Genomic DNA, 21,286 nt, shown 5'->3' on the forward strand with positions numbered 1-21,286 from the left:
CTATCATTAAGGAGAATAAACCAATTACAATGCGATGTTGAAAATCATTAGAGATATGTCTTACCTAGTTACAATCTGTTCATGACCATAAGGATGTTTTTGCCAAAGTAGCATCCAAAACACCTGGGAAATTGGATTCCCACCTTTAATGGTTCCAACGGTAGAATTTAGAGTTAAGTTTCTGATTGAGGGGAAAACATCTGCTTGAAAGAGAAATTGGAAAAGAGAAATCTGCTGAATCTGCATACAAGAGCTATAAGGGTTAATTCTTCATTGTCCAGTATAGGCAAGTCGCTTGGGAAAAGAGACTGAGGGACACTAAACCATCAAATTGAAGATGCCTTGTAAAGAGCAAGATAAGGAATAAAATTGCAACAGAAAGTTTCATAGAGTAGTGACTCTTAATAATGTAAATTGGAAGTAACACCGTTTGATCTTGGAGTTCTTAGTGTCACTGGGATTTTCTTGATTATCATCTTGGAACTTCCCTTTATTGATATATTTACCCAAATATATACCTTTTCCACTGATGTCTGCATTATCAATTTATTCACACATTCCTGGATTAAAGCAGAAATTTGACTTGGTTGTTTGTTAATATATCCTTCTTTCTAGAATTATCCTCAATAGAGCTAGTTTTGGTTCTGTCTTTGGACAAGATTAACACAGTAGATCAGGGGTGTTAAACTCATGGCCTGTGGCCTGAATGCGTCACATGCTGCCCCCCCCCCAGCCTGCTTTAGCGAAGGAGGAAAAAGTCCTGATACGTCACGTGACGCCACTGTGATGATGCGAGTTTGACACCCCTGCAGTAGAGCATCTCCCTAGAATGGATTTTACCTAGTTTATGTGACTTTTCCTCTGCTTGGATCCTGTATCCAACTCACTTTTTCTTTCTCTTTGTCCTTCTTCACATGACTACATGAGATATTGCTTTGTTATACACCCTTCCCTGGACCACTTAAAGGCTTAAAGAGATAGGCAGAAGAAATAGAAATCAGCAAGTAGTGGAAGAAGCTGACATGCATAAAGCAGGCCACCTTTTGCTGATGTCACACTATAGAGTGAAGATCACAGGATTGATGTTCTGGTTGTAGTTTGCTGCTGACCGTAGATATAAACCCCCTGCTCTGTGAAAAAGGCATCAGCTTTTTTGATCATTACATCATTGCATGTATAGTATAGTGAAAGTCAGAATTACTTTGTTTTCTAATTCATAATATATTTGCAAAGACAGAACTATACGTATCATTATGTACAATTATTTTATACCACTACATTGTCACTCATACATGAATAATATATTTTGAATTGAATACTTTAAGTGCCCAAGTGTGATTAGACACACAAGGAATTTTTCACACAAATATTTTATGAAAGGACTGAACCTGCAGCTCACCAGTCACTAGTGTGGTGGAACTTACAGAGCAGGTGCTACTTTTATTTCTTTAATAGTTTGCTATATTATTTTAATGAAATCATATTTAAAATGACTAATAAAAGTTATTTGGTAACAATGTTCTCCTGCCTTCACTCTGTTTCATGGATTCAAGGTAATTTATAGAAATTGTTTTAGTACCTACTTCTGTAACAGTCTTCGCAATTTAAGTATTAAGTCTGGATAACCAAACTAATAAAATTATTCATGTAAATCTCAGTTTATGGGGGATTGGAATATACTAACAATCACTTTTGTATATTTTAAAAAGATTACCTATTTTTAAATGTTAGTGGAGGCAGGAAAACATTGAACATATAAGCATGCTGCAGGAAATACTGAAAGTTCAGCCGCATACATATTGCATTTACAATAGCATAAACATACCTACAAGCTCAACAATTCATCCATCAATCTCAGGGATAGTAACGCATTCTCAAACACAAACAAAATATCAACAAAAGATTTCTCAGTCACACAAAAGATTATTCATTTTCTCAATCTTCTATTTCTCCTTCCCTCTCTTTTTTCCTTTCTTTTTCACACATACACAGGCTTCCTTACAGTTTCTACTGTATATTCTGTATATTCCTCCATCCTGCATATATATGTGTGTGTGTGTCACTGCAAAATCCCCATTTCCTCCTGATCAGCTGGGACTTCGGAGGCAGAGAATAGATGCGGGCAGGGCCACTCAGGATTTTTATTACGGTTCTCTGAACTACTCAAAATTTCCACTACCGGTTCTCCAGAACTGGTCAGAACAGTCCAACTCTAAGTAAATACTCACTTTATGATTTATTAAAATTGAGACAATTATTTTTCCCCCTCAAAATTGAAAGAAAATCCATTCTTACCATACTTTTATTTATTAGCAAAAGTTTACAAATTCCTATACATATTTGTCCACTTTTTAGATTTATTCATGGGGATTATATATGCTCTTTTGTGTTTTAAAAAGTGGGGTAAGAACACTGGAAGGTTGTAGATGCCATATATTATTAGAATCTATACTGCTACAGACTGCCCCTTCATGCTACAAAAACATTTTCATACAGTAAATTCACTATAGCTCCCAATTTGCTGGGGTATGGATGTTTCTCTTTCTTTGCAGAGAAGGGAAGTAAATTTTAGGGCACAGCAACATGATGTTCAGTAATGCCCAAGGAGACAATTCAAAGTTTATTTAACTTTGAATCAGTTTTTTTAATGTCTATAGGACAATGAAGGGGGCGTGATTGCTCAACTTCCCAGTAGTATGACAACCTTCAATCAGACCGGTCTGAAACCAGGTGAAGAGTACACAGTCAATGTTGTAGCTCTCAAGGAACAAGCCCGAAGTTCACCCACTTCAGCCAGTGTTTCAACCTGTAAGTAACCCTAACTGACTTTTTTATGTAAGCTTGTGAATTAATATCAGCCTTCTTTCCTGATGGGAAAAGACTATTTAAAAAGTAATTTGCTTCAAGAAGAATCATCGTGTTTAGGAATAATATACTTCTAAATAATAAATGCAGTGATAGAAGAGACTTTTGCTTTTTCCTTCATGCTCTATTTGTGGAACACGAACCTGTATGAGCATTGTTGGAACCGTTTTGCTGGAATGGATAGATCGACAATAAGGTTAAACAAGTTCTCACCTAGGAAGCAAGGATTTCATTTGTCTAGAAATGTTTCTTGTCATCTTTTTTACATATCTGCACTTAGCAAAATCTATTTTGGGGAGTGAAGGAAGAAAACCATGCAAATAGCTTCAACACAGGATGCATCAACAAAGCTAATTATAAAGAGTTAATGAATTCTTGATCCGGGCAAAAATATGTATGCCAGCTATTGCATAGCACAAGGAGGTCTTCCTTTAAAGAAAAGAGAACATGCTAAATATTAATGCGCAATCCTGATGGACACCTTACTTATCCTTTCATCATGTCAGCAAGTACATACAGACATTTATTGCACACAAACATTTTTCCCCCTTTACAGATATAGCAGTGTTTGAGAACTGCTTACGGGATGTAGCTTACCAATGACATCTATAGGCCAAGTGAAGCAATTATACATTTCAACTGGTTTAAGAGACTTTTCTGCCTAATGGTCCATAAGCAAAGCCATACCTTGCTGTGATGATAGAAGAGCTGCTAGAATAATCATTGGTTTCATTCTCTTTATTTTCCTTTGGGTTTTGACCTTGACTTATGTTTTGCAGTATGAGTAAGAATAAAGGAGCTTAAAGTATGCTTGGTGTCAAGACAAGGCCAGCAACATGTCAGCAGGAGTTGACAGGACCTTCCAGGAATACTGTACAACTTGAGTGAAAAAAGACTCATAGAAACTAATTTTTTTAGAGGAATATCTCATATTGACACTTCAGTGTCTTTAGTGTTAGAGTAGTAAGGATTACAACCTCAAATGAAATTCACAGCTTCTCATATAGAGTTCAAATTGTATCTCCAGCTTGAAAAGATTCTAATCCGAAACCAGTAATTCATGACTGGTATGAGTCATTCTGCTATGTCTCTATATTCTCAATGAAAAATTATTAGAGGGAAATAAAAACAGTGGAATGAATCTAAGTTATTTATTTTTATTTATTTATTATTTTTACAACAACTCAAGGCATTGAACATATCCAATAAATCTTCCTCCTCCTACTTTCTCTACAACAATGGGTATCAAATTTACCGCGTCACATTGCCATCACATGAAGTTTTGTGATGTTTTTTCCATTCGCAGAGCTAGGGTGGGTGGGGCCTGCACATGACACATCTGGCCCACAGGCCACCAGTTTGACACCCCTGCCCTACAACAACAATCCTGCAAGGTGGATTGGGTGAGAGAGAATGACTGGCCCAAAGTCACTCAGTTGTTTTTCTTAACTAAGGCAGGATTTGAACTCATGGTCTCCTGATTTCTAGCCTGGTGCCTTAACCACTAGACCAAACTGGGTCTTTCTATATATAAGTTGGCCTCCTTATTGTATGTGAAATTCTAAGTATGGTTCTAATGGATACAAATAGTTGGTGCCATTTGCCTCAACCTCAATCTACACAGAGTTTTTTTTTTAAAATCCTTTGTACCTATTAGAGGACTGTAACCATTTCACACGGAATTCTTTCTTAACTTCCATGTCTTTACCTTCCTGGTTTTAATCTTTCTTGGCACCTTTGACCATTTTTTTTCCTTCTGTTTCATATACAAAATTTAGGATCACCAACCACACTTAAAAGTCCTTAGTTTTCAAGTAAGTTCCTTTGCTAATAAGAAGCTGAAGTTCTCAGCAATAATTTACTTCTGCATTTATACATTGTAAAACACTACAGTGAATATATGCAGACTTTCGGTAGGGATATGTCAGTCAGCATCAATCCAATCTATTTCCTTACTTACTTTAAATGCAGTTTTCTTTTCCCATGAAGATTTTTGAATAAAAATCTAAATAAAAATAAAAATAAAATAAATCTATCTGAATATACATTCTCTGAACCATTTAAACACAAAAGTAAAGATATACAAAATTGTCACTGCTCTTTTTTTTTTCTTTTTACCCTAGTGAGGTTCCTCTGGAAATAAACTTGTCAATGAATATAGATTGCTTCTTCTAATATTCAAAACACTTTATTTCAATTATAATGTATATATTTAATTATATATATATATATAGTTTTTAAAACTAATACATATTAATAAACAACAGAAGTAGGAAAGAAAGAAAGCAAAAAGCAAAAGTGAAGAAAGAAAGAGAGAGAGAGAGAGAGAGAGAATAAAAAAGATAAAAATAGAAGAAACTTCTGATTTCCTTTGAGGCATGTATAAGTACAATTACAAAATTATCTCTTACTCTATGATTACCACAAACAGCTATTGGTAATAGCTTTTCTGTTATCTTTTCTTTCTAATTATCAAAACTACAAATTATAAATGCATTTTTCTGTTTCATGCAAAATGTTTATTAGGGATTCCCACTCAGCCATAAATGTACATTATTTTGTCCCTTTGATCAAAGAAATTAATTTCTTCTTTTCTATTTGTTCACGTACTTACTGTCTCCAGTAATTGATGGGCCAACCCAGATTTTGGTTCGTGATGTCTCTGACACTGTGGCCTTTGTTGAATGGTCTCCACCCCGGGCAAAAGTGGACTATATTCTACTGAAATATGGCCTAGAGAATGAAGAAGGGGGAAAGTCTACTTTCCGCTTGCAGCCTCCACTGAGGCAGTATTCCATGCAAGCTTTACGACCTGGCTCCCAATATGAAGTCTCTATCTCTGCTGTCCGTGGTGCTAATGAGAGCGATGCTGCAATCACCCACTTTGTAACAGGTAAGACCAAGCATTAGTTGAATATTTCATTGGTGTAACGCTGGTCCTCTGCTTTCTCCCTCAGTACAGTAGAGGAAGAGTCATAGCTTAGTATTATGGTATATTCTTTGCATTTAGAGGAATCTGGAGGGAAATGCTAGCATTTCTACCTAAAAAAATATTTCAGTCTTATCAAAATCAACCTCTGCCTGAGATCTTGGAAAACTTATCTACTGAAATAAATAGATTAAAATAATAAAAACATATCCTTATGAAGGTAGGCTGTCACAGGATAGGTCTAAGGCTCCAAAGCTTTTGTCTTAAGGAGGCAGTGTGAAACAGCATTCCAGGTTTTCTCCCCTTTTATTCCAACTACTGATAAGCAAAAGCAGTTTGCTTTCTTACGTGAAATTATTCGCTTAATTTAATAACTCACTTAAATTACTTGTTTTGCAAGTACATTTGCAAGTGTAAATAAAAATATTTTTTCTGAATTCTAACTCTCACCTCTATTCAACTTTAAACCTAACTTGTGTGTGTGTGTGTGCGCGTACAAGTAATGATACAAGCTTAACATTTGTTAATTTCAATTCTGTCCTTGCCTACTCTTAATTCTAGGTTCAGAAAGAATTTACAATATTAATGGCAATTGGCTTTGATCCAGCTAATGATCACTTGAGAATTATAACTTTAGAATTCATTTCTTTTCTCATTTTTCAACCTCTTCCTCTTCCTGAAAAAGCTAATGAGCTTTGATCAGTGCAAATATTGCCTAATCCTTGTAAGGATCACTAGCCTGTTTCTGGATTGAAACCAACCATCCATCTTTACGTATTGTCTAAATCTATATTATCTGCCAGATTTCAACTCCATTTCCAACTTTCTTTTTTCCAGAGCGCTTCACTGAAAATTTTTAAGACTACCTCCTTTGCCAACCCATCTGCAGCCTTCTCTTTCTTCTATGGGAATCTTTTGATTGAACCTTTGTTCTTACCAAAAAAAGTGAGCACAGTTTGTTCAGTTTGGAGTCTGCATCAATGAATGGCTCCACAAAGAGCCAATGAGAAACTGTAGGCAAAAACAGGCTCAGATCGCAGGCATGTGGCATCATTATTCTACAGGCATGCTAAGTACTTTGGCACTTACTGAATAACCTCCTTTTGGTCCTCCCTCTTTCATCATAGCAGCAGAGAAACACCATCCTGTCAACCTTTTCAGTTAGAAAAATAATGTGAAATTAAAAATCATTAATTCCAAAAGAAACCAGTTTACAAAGCAAGCATAGGGAGAGAGGATAGAATATTGGGTTGAAAGAGAAGCATTACACTGGGAAGGAACTCTGACCAACCTCATAATAAATGTATTGTACATTCTAGTATCATATTCAAGAACTTAGAACAGGTTTTTTTTTAGTCAACACTATAGTCAGCTAGCAAGTTTAATTTACAACTCCATAAAGGAGGAAATGGAAAACAGAGCTTGCAACTGTTTTATGGCTTAGATATTGCCTGTCATAAAGATTTCAGATGGATACTAGAGCTTTGTATCATCTCTATGATAATATTGTGCTGACTGTACTTAAGAGAAAGGGGAATGTGCATCTATTGATTTGCTGAGTTTTTCATTCCTAGACTTTCTTTGGTGAGATGTCATAATCAAAACAATAAATAAAGTAGCAAAACTATTGCATGATGTATTTGCTACTCTTGTTTCACACAGTGCAAAATGTTCTTATTTTGCTTTCAGTACCCAGAATGTGGCATGGCAACCCTCAAAATGCTAGGGAAGGATACCACAAAATGATACATTCGGGTCAATTATTCTTCCACAAGGATGGCTGTGATTAATTTCTTTCAAAGATAGCTACAACTCTTCCAGACCACTAACTTTTCCATCTCCAAACCACAGTGAATCCAATTTAAAATATACCTGAGGTAGAGCCAAGCTTTTTTTGATCCATGACTATTTTTAGATTTATTTGGATATTAGGATGTTTTAAGCGTACAATATGTTTTCAATTCAAAGTTCACAGAGAACTGCTGATCAATGAGCACTTGCACTTCTTGGTCAATAACAGTGCATAAAGAACTGTCAATCAGTGCTTGTATATTAGCCAGCACTTGAATGCCTTTCCATCTCCTCTTCGATGCAGGCCTAAATGCAATAGCAATAGCACTTAGATTTATATACCTCTTCACAGTGCTTTACAGCCCTCTCTAAGCAGTTTACAGAGTCAGCATATTGCTCCCAACAATCTGGATCCTCATTTTACCCATCTCAGAAGGGTGGAAGTCTGAGTCAACCTTGAGCCTGGTAAGATTCAACCTGCCAAACTGCTGGTGGTGATCAGCAGAAGTAGCCTGCAGTACTGCACTCTAACCACTGTGCCACCGCGACAAATGCAAATCCTTTTCTCTTCTTCCATGTTTTGTTCAAAAAATGCTAGTATTTCCACATGATTCTGTGCATAGCAAAACTCTATTGCCTTTTTACTTCTTTTTTTTTTTTAAGAATTTTTTTATTTTTTAAAACAAAACATAAAACATAAATCCATCATCCATACAATTGCAAACAGTGTGTCGGTCAGTTACAAGTCTTTTACACTTCCTCACCATATTCATTACTTACTAATTATCTAATTTCTCATATTACCAGTCTAATAAGTATCTTTGTGATATAATCCTCATTAATCATTTAACTATGGCTTTCCCCTTTTTTTCATAAAAATTATTTTCAAATGTTTATATTATAACATTCATTTCTTCATCCTAGGTTAACAATAGCCATACAATTATATTTTGTATTATATTTTGTATATTTCTACCATTCTTATGTTATAATGGTCTCATCTCTATTTCATTTTCATGTTTTATTATCTAGCCATTGATAAAATAAATCCCATATCTTATAATATTGTTTATCTTCTTGTTCTCTAATCTCAAATGTCAATTTGCTCATTTCAGCACATTCCATAATTTTCTTAATAACTTCATCTTGCCTTTTTACTTCTAACCTGGCATTCCAGTATTTTTGCATTTCGGCTCTTTATCAGTTCATGGCAGCATGCTGCTATGACTGGATCCTATGATTTGGGAGGTGGGACAAGCCAGGACGTACACAAGGTGGTAAGAAGTTGCTATTTTTGAAACATTTTGTACCTTGAGGGGGTGTTTTTCTCACCACAGACTGAACGCAATAACACTGAGATGCATTGCAATTCCTTATAATTGTAAATCCCTGATTATGTCACTGATCAACGGGAAACTCATACCACACCAACTTCAACAGGAAGACCTCCGCATCTTAACTCACTTTTCTTAAAATTACTGAAGACCTTTCTTTTGGTGTGGATTAAGACAAATCAGCAGAACTAAAACCTCACTGAAGTCAAATTTAACCTCTGCCTCTTTTAATAAAATGAAATGCAACTACCACATCACACTCCAGTCCATATCATCTTAGGTGTAAATCTCATACAGGAATGTTTCCTCCTAGGTGACTGGATGTAGAATTTTACCTGTAATTTTAATCTGTAACTCTTTTCTGTGCAGCTTTAAAGCCTCCTGACCTTTTATTCCTGCTTCTGTTTCTCTTCTTGCTGCTATTTGCAATTCAGATTGGGCTCAAATTTATACAGTTCTGATACTGGCCCTGCATATCATTTACTGAGGTTCCAGGAATACTTGTCAGCTCCACAATGAAAATGTACACAGTTGAAAAGGAACCCAAACCTACCCAAATATTTATGTATGCAATTTGCATCTGGTTTTTCTGTCTATAGTTAGGGGATAATTGGGGCATATCCTGCAGCAATTTGTAATTGCTTGTTTGTGAGTCAACAATCCAATTTGGGACTGCCACTGCTAAGATGCTTGTGTAAAACCACAGTTTGTTTTTTGTGTACATAAATGGGCAGGCTAATGACATTATTTGAGGCCAAAAAAGGGGTAATTGGATCAAACAGTTTAAGAACCACTGTTACAGGCAAAGCATGCTTTTCAACCAGGTGCATATTTAAATGTGAAACATCATTGTTTCAGGTCCCTTATGTATTCATGTGAGATAGAAGGACATACCTCTGAGAGCCCTGAGCCAAACAATAGTATTTCTTTTTTAAATGTCAAAATGCAAAAGAAGGAGCCTATCCCAGCAGATAGTCCTGGACCAAAGAAGCTAAAGGGAACATTCATCTTAGAGCAGCTTCATGTATAGCATTATGCTCCTTTTAAATGTAACAGAAAGAACAAAACTCAGTGAGATAAGAATGCTGTTCACATAGCCACATTCAGATTCAATTTCTAAATCTAAAAGCTCAGAAAGATTTCTTGTTGCCTAAGACTGTACAGAATCAATTCTAATAACAGAGTCCTTTATTTCATAAAATTAAACTAGGCTTTAATTTGAAGCAAATTGATTTCATTTTAAACTCTGACTCCTTGGATTTTCCATTTTTGGCTTCATTTTAAATGTAGCAGATTTGACATCAACTGAAACATATATCTTTAATGTGTTACACAACTACATAGTTCTTATAGTTACCATTGTTGATAGTTTATAATTAGCAATTCCTTTGTGTTTATGGTTCAAATTATCTCTTCCTAGAGTAATAGCGTGAAACCTAAATAACCTGTCCACCTGAATTGCTTTTGAAATGCATTTCCAAACATATCTTAATAATATGAGATATATTTGGTGTGAATATAAAGTATATAATATAAAATTGTATTGTTTACTTTCTTTTTCTAATGCAGAAATTGATGCTCCGAAGAATTTACGCGTACTCTCTCGGACATCAGACAGCCTAGACCTTGAGTGGGACAATAGTGAGGCGGAAGTGGAAAACTTCAAAGTGGTATACAGCACCCTGGCTGGTGAGCAGTACCATGAAGTTTTGGTGCCACGCAATGCAGGTGCCACATCCAAAGCCACACTCACTGGTAAGCCTTTGGACTAGTTGCAGAGACTCCAGTGGAAAAACCTCATAATTGCTTTTAAGTGCAAACATACATGTGCCATTGCAGTATAATCTCTTCGTTCTAGATCAGGGGTGTCAAACTTGCGGCCAGATGTGTCATGTGCTAACCACGCCCACACCCAGTTTAGCAAAGGGGGGGGAGTCATAATACATCATGTGACAACACGGGTTTAACACCCCTGTTCTAGAAGATTAGTATTTCATTTGTTTAAATCGTTAGATTTATATTCTACTTTTCTTCTAGGAACATAAGGAAGTATATATTGCATTTCTTCATTTAATTATAAGCCAAGGGTAACAATCAGAGAAGAGAAAGAGAACGACTGGACCAAAAGCAGCCAGAGAGCTGAGATTAGGACTTCAGTCAGGCCTTTCAAGTCTTATCCAACAGATCAACCATTTATATCTGAACTTTGTTGTTATTGTAATGGCCTCAGAACATGAAAAGCAGTTTGGGATGAAAGCCCATTGGTATTCTTATTGCCTTTGCAAAATAATGCCACTTTAAAGATTAGCACAGCATTTGGATGCTAGTCAACCTCCACACTTTTTATATTTTAAAATAAACTACTATTACACAATTCTCCTAGAGCTACAAAATAAAAGCCCCAGAAGAAAATAAAAAACAAAAAATACTGTAGCATAGTATTTTAAATAGGAATGATTACCTTAAGATGATCTTTCTGTATTGTGTTCAATCTATAGTGGCTCTTTTGTGCCTCAAAATCTTCATGAAGCTACCATAGTTTATTCAAAAGTTGAAAAAGTGTCTCCCTTTAACAAAGTTTCTTATAAGAAATATTTTCAATTGGTCAGTTTATTTGTAAACTCTTTGGCTCTCCCAAAGGCTCCTGTTTTTCTCCTTTACCTTGGTCTCTTTAGTAAAACGGGTTTTGTTCTGTGCACCCTGAAGTAGAAAATGGTACTACTGTTTCTCACCTCTTTCCAGTTTTTCCTCCAAATATAGTTTTTGAAGCACAGATGAGTCTAAGAACATAAAATAAATTTTCTTTAATGCCTCCTTAAATAAAAAAAATGTGAATTTACCCTACTGGGCATATTTTAAAATTTATTTTGTCTATCTCTTGCTTCTTTTCCTACACAAATGCAGTATTTTCAATAGACCCCAGTCTCTGTACTTGAAACAACCAAGTAGTTTTTATGCATTGCTGCCTTAAATAGATTTTTAATGAAAATTAACATCCATTTATCTGTTGAAGTTAATATTTGTGGCAGAGATGTCTCATTATCAAGGAAACTTCTTATTGTATGCCATTACAGTATCATCTAAATATTTATGAACTAAATTATCTGAGCCCTTGTCCATTGTGCGAAATCCCCAATGTCAAGAGCCCACCCCTCCATCTATTGCTTTTGTTACACCATCTGCTGCCTAAGAAATGCACTGGGAAATTAAGGGTACAGGTGAGGGGAAAGGTACATAGGTACGCCGTTCACAAGATTGGGGGGACATTTAAAGGAAGATTTCAGATTGTGCCTTTATTGGGCAGTTACCTTTTTCATTCACAGAACTTCACCAAGGGTCCAGGTAGTATCTTCTTGCTTTGTAGCCCTCTTATGTTTTCCACATTCCTTTTCTTGTCTTACCATAGAAAATCTTTAAAAAAAAAAAGCTTGGCCTTTTGATTGATAGCATGAAAAGCTTATTTGTCTAGAAATAGCTGCAGTGGGAGACCTACCACATACCTGAATAACTTCAGTTGAAATCAATAGGATTTCAAATGAAATCAATAGAACACTTGACTTTGAATTGTAGCTAGGGAAAAGGATGGATATGTTGTTCTTGTTCTCATTAAAACACCCTTGGATGTCTACTGGTCAGACTAATGGCCATCTATTCCATCACACCCCAAGAGTAACCCCCCCCCTCGATCACCAGCCTCCCAAGCAAGGCAGGGTAATAACAGCCCTCCAATGTTTTTAGCTTCTACCTTCTACATTGAAAAATGTATAGCCTCCAAAGAGGGAGGGGTAGGTAGTATACTCTGTTCTGTACAATCCTTGCCTAAAAGAAGCAGCACTCTTATAATGGATTAAGTTGCTCAACCTTTGCTTTGGGGCCTAGCAAAATATACCTTAGTGAGCAAATCTTTTCATTTGTAACTGAATTATGATTTATTTTTTAAATGACAGGGATTCCCACAAATAAAATTTTTGTATCCAATACACAAGTGAGAATACTCAAAACAGGGCTGGAAGAGTGAAGGGGTACATAATTTTTCAGATATTTAGGGTATGTTTGAAAAAGAAGAAGTAATAGGAGCATTTCCAGGTGAGGCTTAATATTATAGGTTCATAAAATGGAAAACATATTTTGTTTCGAGTTCAAAGGAAAATACTTTAAGTTGTCTGCATTGTGACAGAACTGATCTTTAAAAGCATCCTAAATGTTCCTTATTCTTTTAGAATAAAAACATCTAATGTTTCATATATTCTGGACATGGAGAATAATTGAAATATGGAATATGGTGTCAATGCCAATATTTTCCACAACATTTGGTGGGGTAGGGCTTGTCCATATTGACTGAAACTTGCAGAAATTCTGGCATGTTGTTTTTTTTTTAATGAAAACAGGAAATGTCTCAGACAATCTTAAGAAACAGAGCAGAAAATTATCTGATTTGATGCTGGGGTACTGGATCCAATTAAAAATTAGTCAGCATCTCTTAGTTTGATCATTCCAGCCATTGTTATAGTAGATTTATTTGAAAGATTTCATTCAGGAGGAAAGGTAACATAATAGCATCTTTCCTCCTATTTACTGCCACAACAACCTCTGAGGTAGGCTGGGCTGAGATAGAATTGGTCCAAAGCCAGTTTGGATGGACTTAAACCTGTTTCACCTCAGTGCCAGTCCAACATTTTAACAGCAGCAGCATGCTATATCAGTAAATGTTGCCAAACTTTCTGTATGATGGCAGTGAAAAAAAGGGACTATTGCCTGCTTCTTGAGCAGAAACTGAGAATCCAGCAAGACCTTCAGTCTGAGCACCAGTCCCAAGCAGGGAAATGAAACAGCAATCAAGTCAAAGAAGGAAGGTTGCTAGTATTGGCAGAACCAGCCATGTTCCAAAGATGCTTTTTCAAGAGGCAACTGGACTTTCTGGTTTTCCTTTGAAGATGTTTTGCTTCTCATCCAAGAAGCTTCTTCAGCTCTGAAGAATGAGATGAATGAGATGAAAACATCTTCAAAGGAAAACCAGAAAGTCCAGTTGCCTTTTGAAAAAGCACCTTTGGGACAATCATGATCTGGATGACTGAGAATCTCCATAGACAGGAGCAGCCATGGTCTGGCTATATAAGGTTGCTCCTCCCTATCTAGAACCTTACAACCTCCAGGCACTGGAATAACATCCTGACAGCATCATGGTTGAATAAGAGTCAAGAAGTACAGATGAGGATAATCAATATACCAATACTGTATATGATCCCAAATCAAAGATGGCTATTTCCAGAAGCCTCATGTTGTTGTTCAACAGAAGTGAAGAGCATATTGAGCCCTGAGGCACCCTAAAAATCAAGGGCTTCAAGCTCAGTTACTGCCGCCCAACCAGAACTTTTGGAATCTGTTACAGAGAAAGGAGAAAAACCACCATAAAATTATGTTCCTCATTCTCACTTCTGCAATCAGCCAGTAGGATGCCAGTGAATTACAAGCTGCTGAGAGATCGAAAAGGGCCAGGATAGTAGCATCACTCCTAGCCAAGCTCTGTCAAAGGTCATCATTAAGCATAAGTAATGTCCTCTCCATACCATGTAGTCCCAACCTGAAATGCATTCAAATAATCTTATAAATATAGCATACATCTTGTGTGCCTTACATTCATTTTACATATACATAAAATCTCACTTAACATTTAACAAAAATGGTTTATTTGTATGTGTGCATGCACATCCATGCAAAAACATCCCCAAAGCAAAGAATCTTTTAAAACTGCAATATCTTACATTCCTGGAAGTCAGGCAATGTCCTGAAGCAGCAAGCAGTTTATTTATTTTATTTTATTTTATTTTATTTTATTTTATTTTATTTTATTATTTTATTTTATTTTATTTTATTTTATTTTATTTTATTTTATTTTATTTTATTTTATTTTATTTTATTTTATTTTATTTTATTTTATTTTATTTTATTTATTTTTATGGCCACCAACTCATTTTCAGTGTCTCTAAGTGGTTTAGAAAAAGTAAAATATCTCTTTTAAGATCTTGGCTGTGGTTTGCTTGTTGCTCCACCTCATCCATAGAGTTCAACTCAGCTTCAGCCCAGTCTGTCTCCCGGTCAAATTGACAACTGGGACCCACCAATATCATTACTGTCTATGTGGGAAGGTGAGTGGAACATGGGAGAAGGTTGGGGGGTGTATATTAGGATTATAACTGATTCTCACAGCAGTTACAAAGTTTAGTAGAGAGATCTGTAAGCAAACCAGATGGGTTTCTATACAGTGTGCATAACACACAAGCCTTCATAGATAGTTTTTTCCATGACTTAGGCGGCATGAACTAGAGATTTACCTTGATATGATTCATTCCAGTGAGCCAGTGATTGGCTATGTGTTACACAGGCAAGTTTGTGTTTAAGGGACAGCATTCATTCCTTACCATCAGCTATATCTGAATATTGGTAGCAGCAGGCAAAGGCTAATAGTCTGGACGTCTAAGTAAGAGTGCTAACCCTTAGTCTCCATCCAGCATCAGGCAGGGAATGTCCAACCAAGAAGCTTTGTCCTATAGAATGTGAATTGCTCCAATAATTCATCATTTCCCTGTCAATGAAGAATCTCAGTCATCCAGGTAGAGTTGCCTGGAAGCTGACTCGTGGCAACTGGACTTGTTGGTTCGAAACATTTCACTGCATATCCAATTAGCTTCTTCAGACTGGCTGAAGAAGCTACTTGGACGAGCAGTGAAACATTATGAACCAACAAGAACAGAAATCCAGTTGCCATGATTCAACTTCCAGACATCATTTCCCTGAAAAACATACTTTAAGGATGCTGGTTAATGGGAAAATTAACAGTTGAGCAAACCACTGCCATTTTTTTTTAAAATGTCAAGATTCAGAGAACAGATAATCTTCCAACCACCACTACTTGAAACAATTGCAGATTGAATTGATTCCTAAGCAAAATAAACTCTCAAGACACATTTTGTTTCCAGAATGTAATGTTCAAATTGGCTCTTTTGAGCTCAAAATAACTTGTACTCAAATTGTATTGCATACGCTTTATTTAATGTGCATTGGCCATGTTCTCTTTACTCAAATTTTACAGAATATGCAGATAATATTGCTATTTTTATGCTTTTAGATTTTGATTTCTCAATAATTATGCCATATGTTCCTCATGCAGAAAATCCATTTTTTTAAAAGAAGAAAGTCTGCAGGTGTAGATAATCTTTTTTAAAAACTATTTTCTCTTTTCAAGGTTCCTCCTGCTGCTTTTGGCCTGATTAATTACCTCTTCTCTCCACTGCAACTAATGTGATTGGTCCCTAATTATTTTCAAAGGTTTCTTTAGAATGGAGGTGGGAGAACGGAGGTGGGAAAAAAACATTCAATTCTATATTTCTTCATTGTATTTTCCTCCCAAAATTTCTCCAAATAAGTGCAGCAGGAAGCCTTGCTACTTGTTGTGAAACAACAAAGGAAATCATGCTTTGAACTGCAGTTTTCTCCTTGCTTGGTTTATTTTCAGCACTGGAGCAAGCTAGGGGAAAAAAAACAATGTTCAAAGTAGCAAGAATAAGGTAAAAAAAAATAGAAAGGGGATAGCATAGAAATTAAGTATCTTGCCATGTATTTTTTTTTTAATTGACTAAAAAACAGGATAACTGGATGTTGAAAACTATCTGAGAAGGTGGCAATAGCAATAGCACTTAGACATATATATTCCTCCATAGTGCTTTACAGCAGGGATCCCTAACTCCTGGGCCATGGACTGGTACTGCTCCACAGTCTGTTGGGAACTGCAGGTGAGCTCATGAAGCTTCATTTGTGCATGTGTAGGAGCTACATGCAAAGCCATTGTCTCTCCACCATTGCCGCCACCACTGCTGCTGCAGTTCTTTGGTGCCAGAAAGGTTGGGGAACCACTGCTTTACAGCCCTCTCTAAGCGGTTTACAAATGTCAGCATATTGCCCCCAACAATCTGGGTCCTCATTTTATCAACCTCGGAAGGATGGAAAGCTTAGTCAACCTTGTGCCCCAGGCTGATATTTTTGTGATGCAACTTCACTGTAATGTACTGGTAAAGCATTGATACACTGACAACTCACTAATAAACTACCAGTAACTGTTGCCTACTATACATGAACTGGACTAGGTGAAGCTTGATTTGATCTTAGGGCCAAAATATAGATAAGTATACAATAAACGCTGCTAGGAGCTGCTCAAATATTTTTCCAACCTTAATAACAGCTGTGATGGTGGGGATGAGAGCCATGATGAAGGGGGAAGAAATGCTCCATTTGTGCTACTGTTCTTTTCTCCACTCCCAGCTGCTGTTTAATTCCAGTGAAAAGCTCCCATTGATGCCAGAAGCGGCTTCCATTCCATCTGATCGACTATAAAACACAAACTTAAAAAAAAAAATCCTCACCCACCATCTTACCTGTTTCTCTATGCTAAATTCCTTATGCTGTTTGAGGACTGAAAAGGTTTTTCATTTACTGGGGTTTTTTGAAAAAAAATACTCATTGAGTGTCATATCTTTATATTTTTAAAATCAGAATAGCTGCCAGAATAATTTTGTGTGACTTATTTAAGAGACAACGTGTTTACCTGAAGTAATTTAAAACACTGGTATATCACTCTATAAAGCTGTAAACAATACCAGACAGACATCAACAGCATTGCATTAATTCATCCATCCATGCTTTCGTAGAAAACCCCATTGAATCTTTTCCCAATTCTGTAATCTTAAAAATTGGGCAGTCAGTGAAATCATGCAAAGGCAAATAAGTAGAACTCAAGGAGACAAGACTGAAATACCAGCTTCCCTCATTCAGATGGAAAAACAACCTATGTGAGAAATCACATTCAGCATATAATCCTCCATTCCTAACTGCAATGCATTACACATTTTGTGACTTGCCAATTGCTCTGCAGACACCTGTGGTTTAGCAGACACTAACCCATCCTCTCTCTAATTTCCATGGATTCAGCAGGGACATTTATAGCAAGCTTCTACTTGCATGATTTTAATGTGCATAAAACCCTCTGTGTCTGTGAAATTCAGAAGCCTGACAAAGCAAAATTCCTGACTACATAGAGATTTCTATCTACCTTTAAGTAATACAAAACAAAAACATAAATTCTCCCCACTCAAGAAAGAGATTTTTGGCAACCTACCCACTAGTCTAACATAGGCCACGCTGCCCTCCTTACTTGTATTGATCTATTCTATTCATCCATAGCATATTGTATTTAATATACAATATAATACAATACAGTATGTAAATATAATACAATATGTATTTAATTTTAAAACACATGTATGCTGCTTTTCATTTCTGGGAAGAAAATTGTCTACACTACTACGTCTTCTATACTTCCAAAGAATTGCCAACATCCATTCAATAAACAAATACTTTTTTTTAAAAGCGGACAAAGAGCCAGTGGGATCTGCTTTGATCCAATAATGATAATAGATGATGGATTGGTTGGAAATTAACTAAATTGCTGTCTCCCCTGATGTGCCAAAAACCACAGGGCAAGCTTCCTGCAGGCTGCTGGATACTTATAGCTCCACAGCACGCAGGGAGAAGCTGGCTCCTATCATTAATTATTGAATGTTTCATTTATGCCTCATAAATAAGAAACTCAAGTGAAAATGTTAGATGTCATATCAGTTTGGTAACAAATAAAGCCATCCTGGATGTTCTATCTCTCTCTTAATTTTAGCATTATAAAAGACAACTGCAGCAGTTCTGAATAATAATCAAGAATTAGTTATTCTTTTCCAACACACCCAATTTTGTCAAGCTAAAATGGACAAAATTTTATTTATTTATCAAATTTAGATACCATCTCATTCACAGACTCTTAAAATGGTATCCAGAATCAACAAATCTCCTATCAATGAATCTGTACACTAGTAAAACTGTCATGTTTGTCTGTTTGTAACCTTCAGTTGGATGCATCAGTGCCTCATAGGGCAACAATTTTTGAACTAAGTACCTTCAATGGGCTAACATACAGAATCCCAGGACCTATTACTTCCATGGGAATGAAATTTGGGGAAGTTGTGGTTGCTTCAGCACCAGTTAACACACCACTGAGGTCAGTCATAGTCACATGATGGTTATTTCCTACGTTCCCTGACTTTCCACAAGTCAATGGAGAAGCCAGCAGGAAGTGGAAACTCAGTCATGATTGCCATCATTCTTTCAGCTTTGCTTGTGGGAACTTGGCAGGAAACATCATGAATGGGGAAGCAGACAGGGAAGGTTGCAAGTTACCTCTCACCACCCAGCCTCCCCAACCTCTCTATGCTCAGGCTGTGCCAGACACTCACACTTCCCAGCATGCGCTCTTCAATCTGTGCAACATCTCTTGTGCACCTTACACACCCTGACCTGTGCTGCATCCTCACATGCCCTCCCAAATCTATGTGGCACCTTTTATGCACACTTCCTACCCTTCTTGAACTTCACACCATCCCTGCATGCCCTCCCCTTGGAGATAAGTCAGAAAGGAAAGTGGGAGTAGAGTTTTCCTTGTGATCCACAGCTCCCTTTATTAGAGAAAGGAAAGTGAAGCTACCTTCTTGCATTTTGGATGCAATATCCAAAATGGATATTGGATTGTATTGGTAGACAGTATTTAATATCATTGATAACCTCTAGCTAATTGCCCTTTATCCTTTATCTCCATATGTCAGGTTGAAAGAGATTTTAGATCCAACTCTTTGACATAAACCCATTTATTCAGAACCACTCCAAACATAAGAAGTACCAAACTTCTTCATGATCACCTGCAGTTATTTATCTTAGCTGTTTTCAGGTCAGGGGTGTCTACAGAGTGTGGTTTTAAAAAAAATCAGGATGGTGGCTGCAAAGGCTGTAATGCACCTACAAACCAGGTACAGCTGCCAACTTGTCCTTTTTTATTATATCCTGTGAATCTATATTACTGTAGATGTTGATGCAGAAAATCACCTAACACACTGAAAAAAAAACATGTGAACTGATAATACTGTACAGCAGAGGTGTCAAACTCAATTTTACTGAGGGCCACATCAGGGTTATGTTTGACCTTGGGGGGACATGGGGGGGCATGGCCAGCTTGATGTCACTCATGTTGGGGGCACCTGTGGTGGCCCAAGCACCAGCGAAAACAGGTCCCAAGCTCCATTTTCAGCTGCATAGCCTCCTGCAACCCTCTGCCAGCAAAAGCAGAGCTCCCTCCAGAGCTCCATTTTCACTGGTAGAGGCACTGTGGGGTGGTCCTTCACTATTTCCAGGGTGGCCCTGTGGGCCAGATTTAAGCATCCCACAGGCTGGAACCGACCCCCCGGGCCTTGAGTTTTACACCCCTGCTGTATAGAGTTACTGTGCTAACGTGACCCTAATTTACAGAGGACAATTTCCTCTTCAAAAATTGTATGAATCCAAGACCAATGTAAAGCTTTAAGAAAGGTTTAAAAATATAAGACAAGAAGGACAAACATACTGTAATTGTAGAATAGTTAAAATGTCAGAATGGTTCAAATCCACACTGAGCACACACATCTGCAACTATTCTCCTTCCCTCCCCTCCAAAGTTGTTGAAACTAATCTGCAAATATCTTCACTTCACTGCCAACCTTCAGAGCCTGGAGGCAGATCATTACAAGTCAATCAATATCCCCTCCAACTGCCTAATGGGAGCCTGAAGAGAACATCATACAATTGTTGCTCTGCCCTCTGAGTCACTGCTAGTCCCACAAAAAGAATTTTTTGATTCATTCTCACCCACTCTATGCAAAAATAAACAAAATAAATTGCCAACCATATTACGATAAGATATTATGTGAGGATATGCTCAGCGTGACATGCTATTGTTCTTCCACTGCATTTAAAACCCTCTGAAAGTGATAGGTTACCAGCAGGAAAGAGAGAGTTCAGGAGCCTGGAGGTGAGTTACTCATCAGTTACCAGGAGAAACTGGACCATCAGCAAACTTTGGAGAACTGAGTAGAAACCTCCAACTGTTCTCCACTGCAGCAAATCCAGAAAAGCTTCAATTTTCAAAATCTGTCAACATTCTACAATCACACAGGTTCCAGACCAAAACTTACAGAGGTGCTTTTAGTCATGAAAAACTCACTGGGTAATTTTGGTCCAATTTCATAGCCAGCTCTAAGTTATAGGTTTATTCAAAGAATAAAATTGGGACTGGTCAACATCTATGCAAATCTGGTTCTTCATAAGATAACAGTTATAAGAATCAGAAGACTCATCACTCTTTGGTATGATCTAGTGGTCCTCCAAACCTTTGCAGCCATTGTTGGTAATCCTAATAAAAATAGAAATGAGAGTACTAGAAAAAAGGGAAGATACTCATGCA

The 21,286-nt window shown here is 36.9% G+C and overlaps 1 protein-coding gene and 1 long non-coding RNA gene across 3 annotated transcripts in view; one reads left to right on the top strand and one right to left on the bottom strand.

Moving 5' to 3' along the window:
* The window catches only part of TNR (tenascin R), a 494,447-nt gene that overhangs the window by 402,335 nt on the left and 70,826 nt on the right, over positions 1-21,286 (top strand). The window contains exons 7-9 of the mRNA XM_060690152.2: positions 2,658-2,808; positions 5,489-5,758; positions 10,489-10,674. Coding sequence (XP_060546135.2) covers positions 2,658-2,808; positions 5,489-5,758; positions 10,489-10,674 — 607 coding nt within the window. The remainder of the gene's footprint in view (positions 1-2,657; positions 2,809-5,488; positions 5,759-10,488; positions 10,675-21,286) is intronic.
* Positions 1-21,286, bottom strand: part of LOC148114739 (uncharacterized) — a 66,995-nt gene that overhangs the window by 318 nt on the left and 45,391 nt on the right. The window contains exons 2-3 of one of the 2 annotated variants that reach the window (XR_015733506.1): positions 6,884-6,947; positions 4,826-4,870 (exon numbers count right to left, since the gene is read on the bottom strand). This is a non-coding gene — a long non-coding RNA (uncharacterized LOC148114739). Of the gene's footprint in view, positions 1-4,825; positions 4,871-5,479; positions 5,593-6,883; positions 6,948-21,286 lie in introns of those variants that run through there. The other variant, XR_015733505.1, reaches the window with a different exon arrangement.

The sequence above is a fragment of the Pantherophis guttatus genome, chromosome 3 (genome assembly GCF_059756535.1).
Source record: "Pantherophis guttatus breed Tessera chromosome 3, ASM5975653v1, whole genome shotgun sequence".
Classification (NCBI taxonomy): Eukaryota; Metazoa; Chordata; class Lepidosauria; order Squamata; family Colubridae; genus Pantherophis; species Pantherophis guttatus.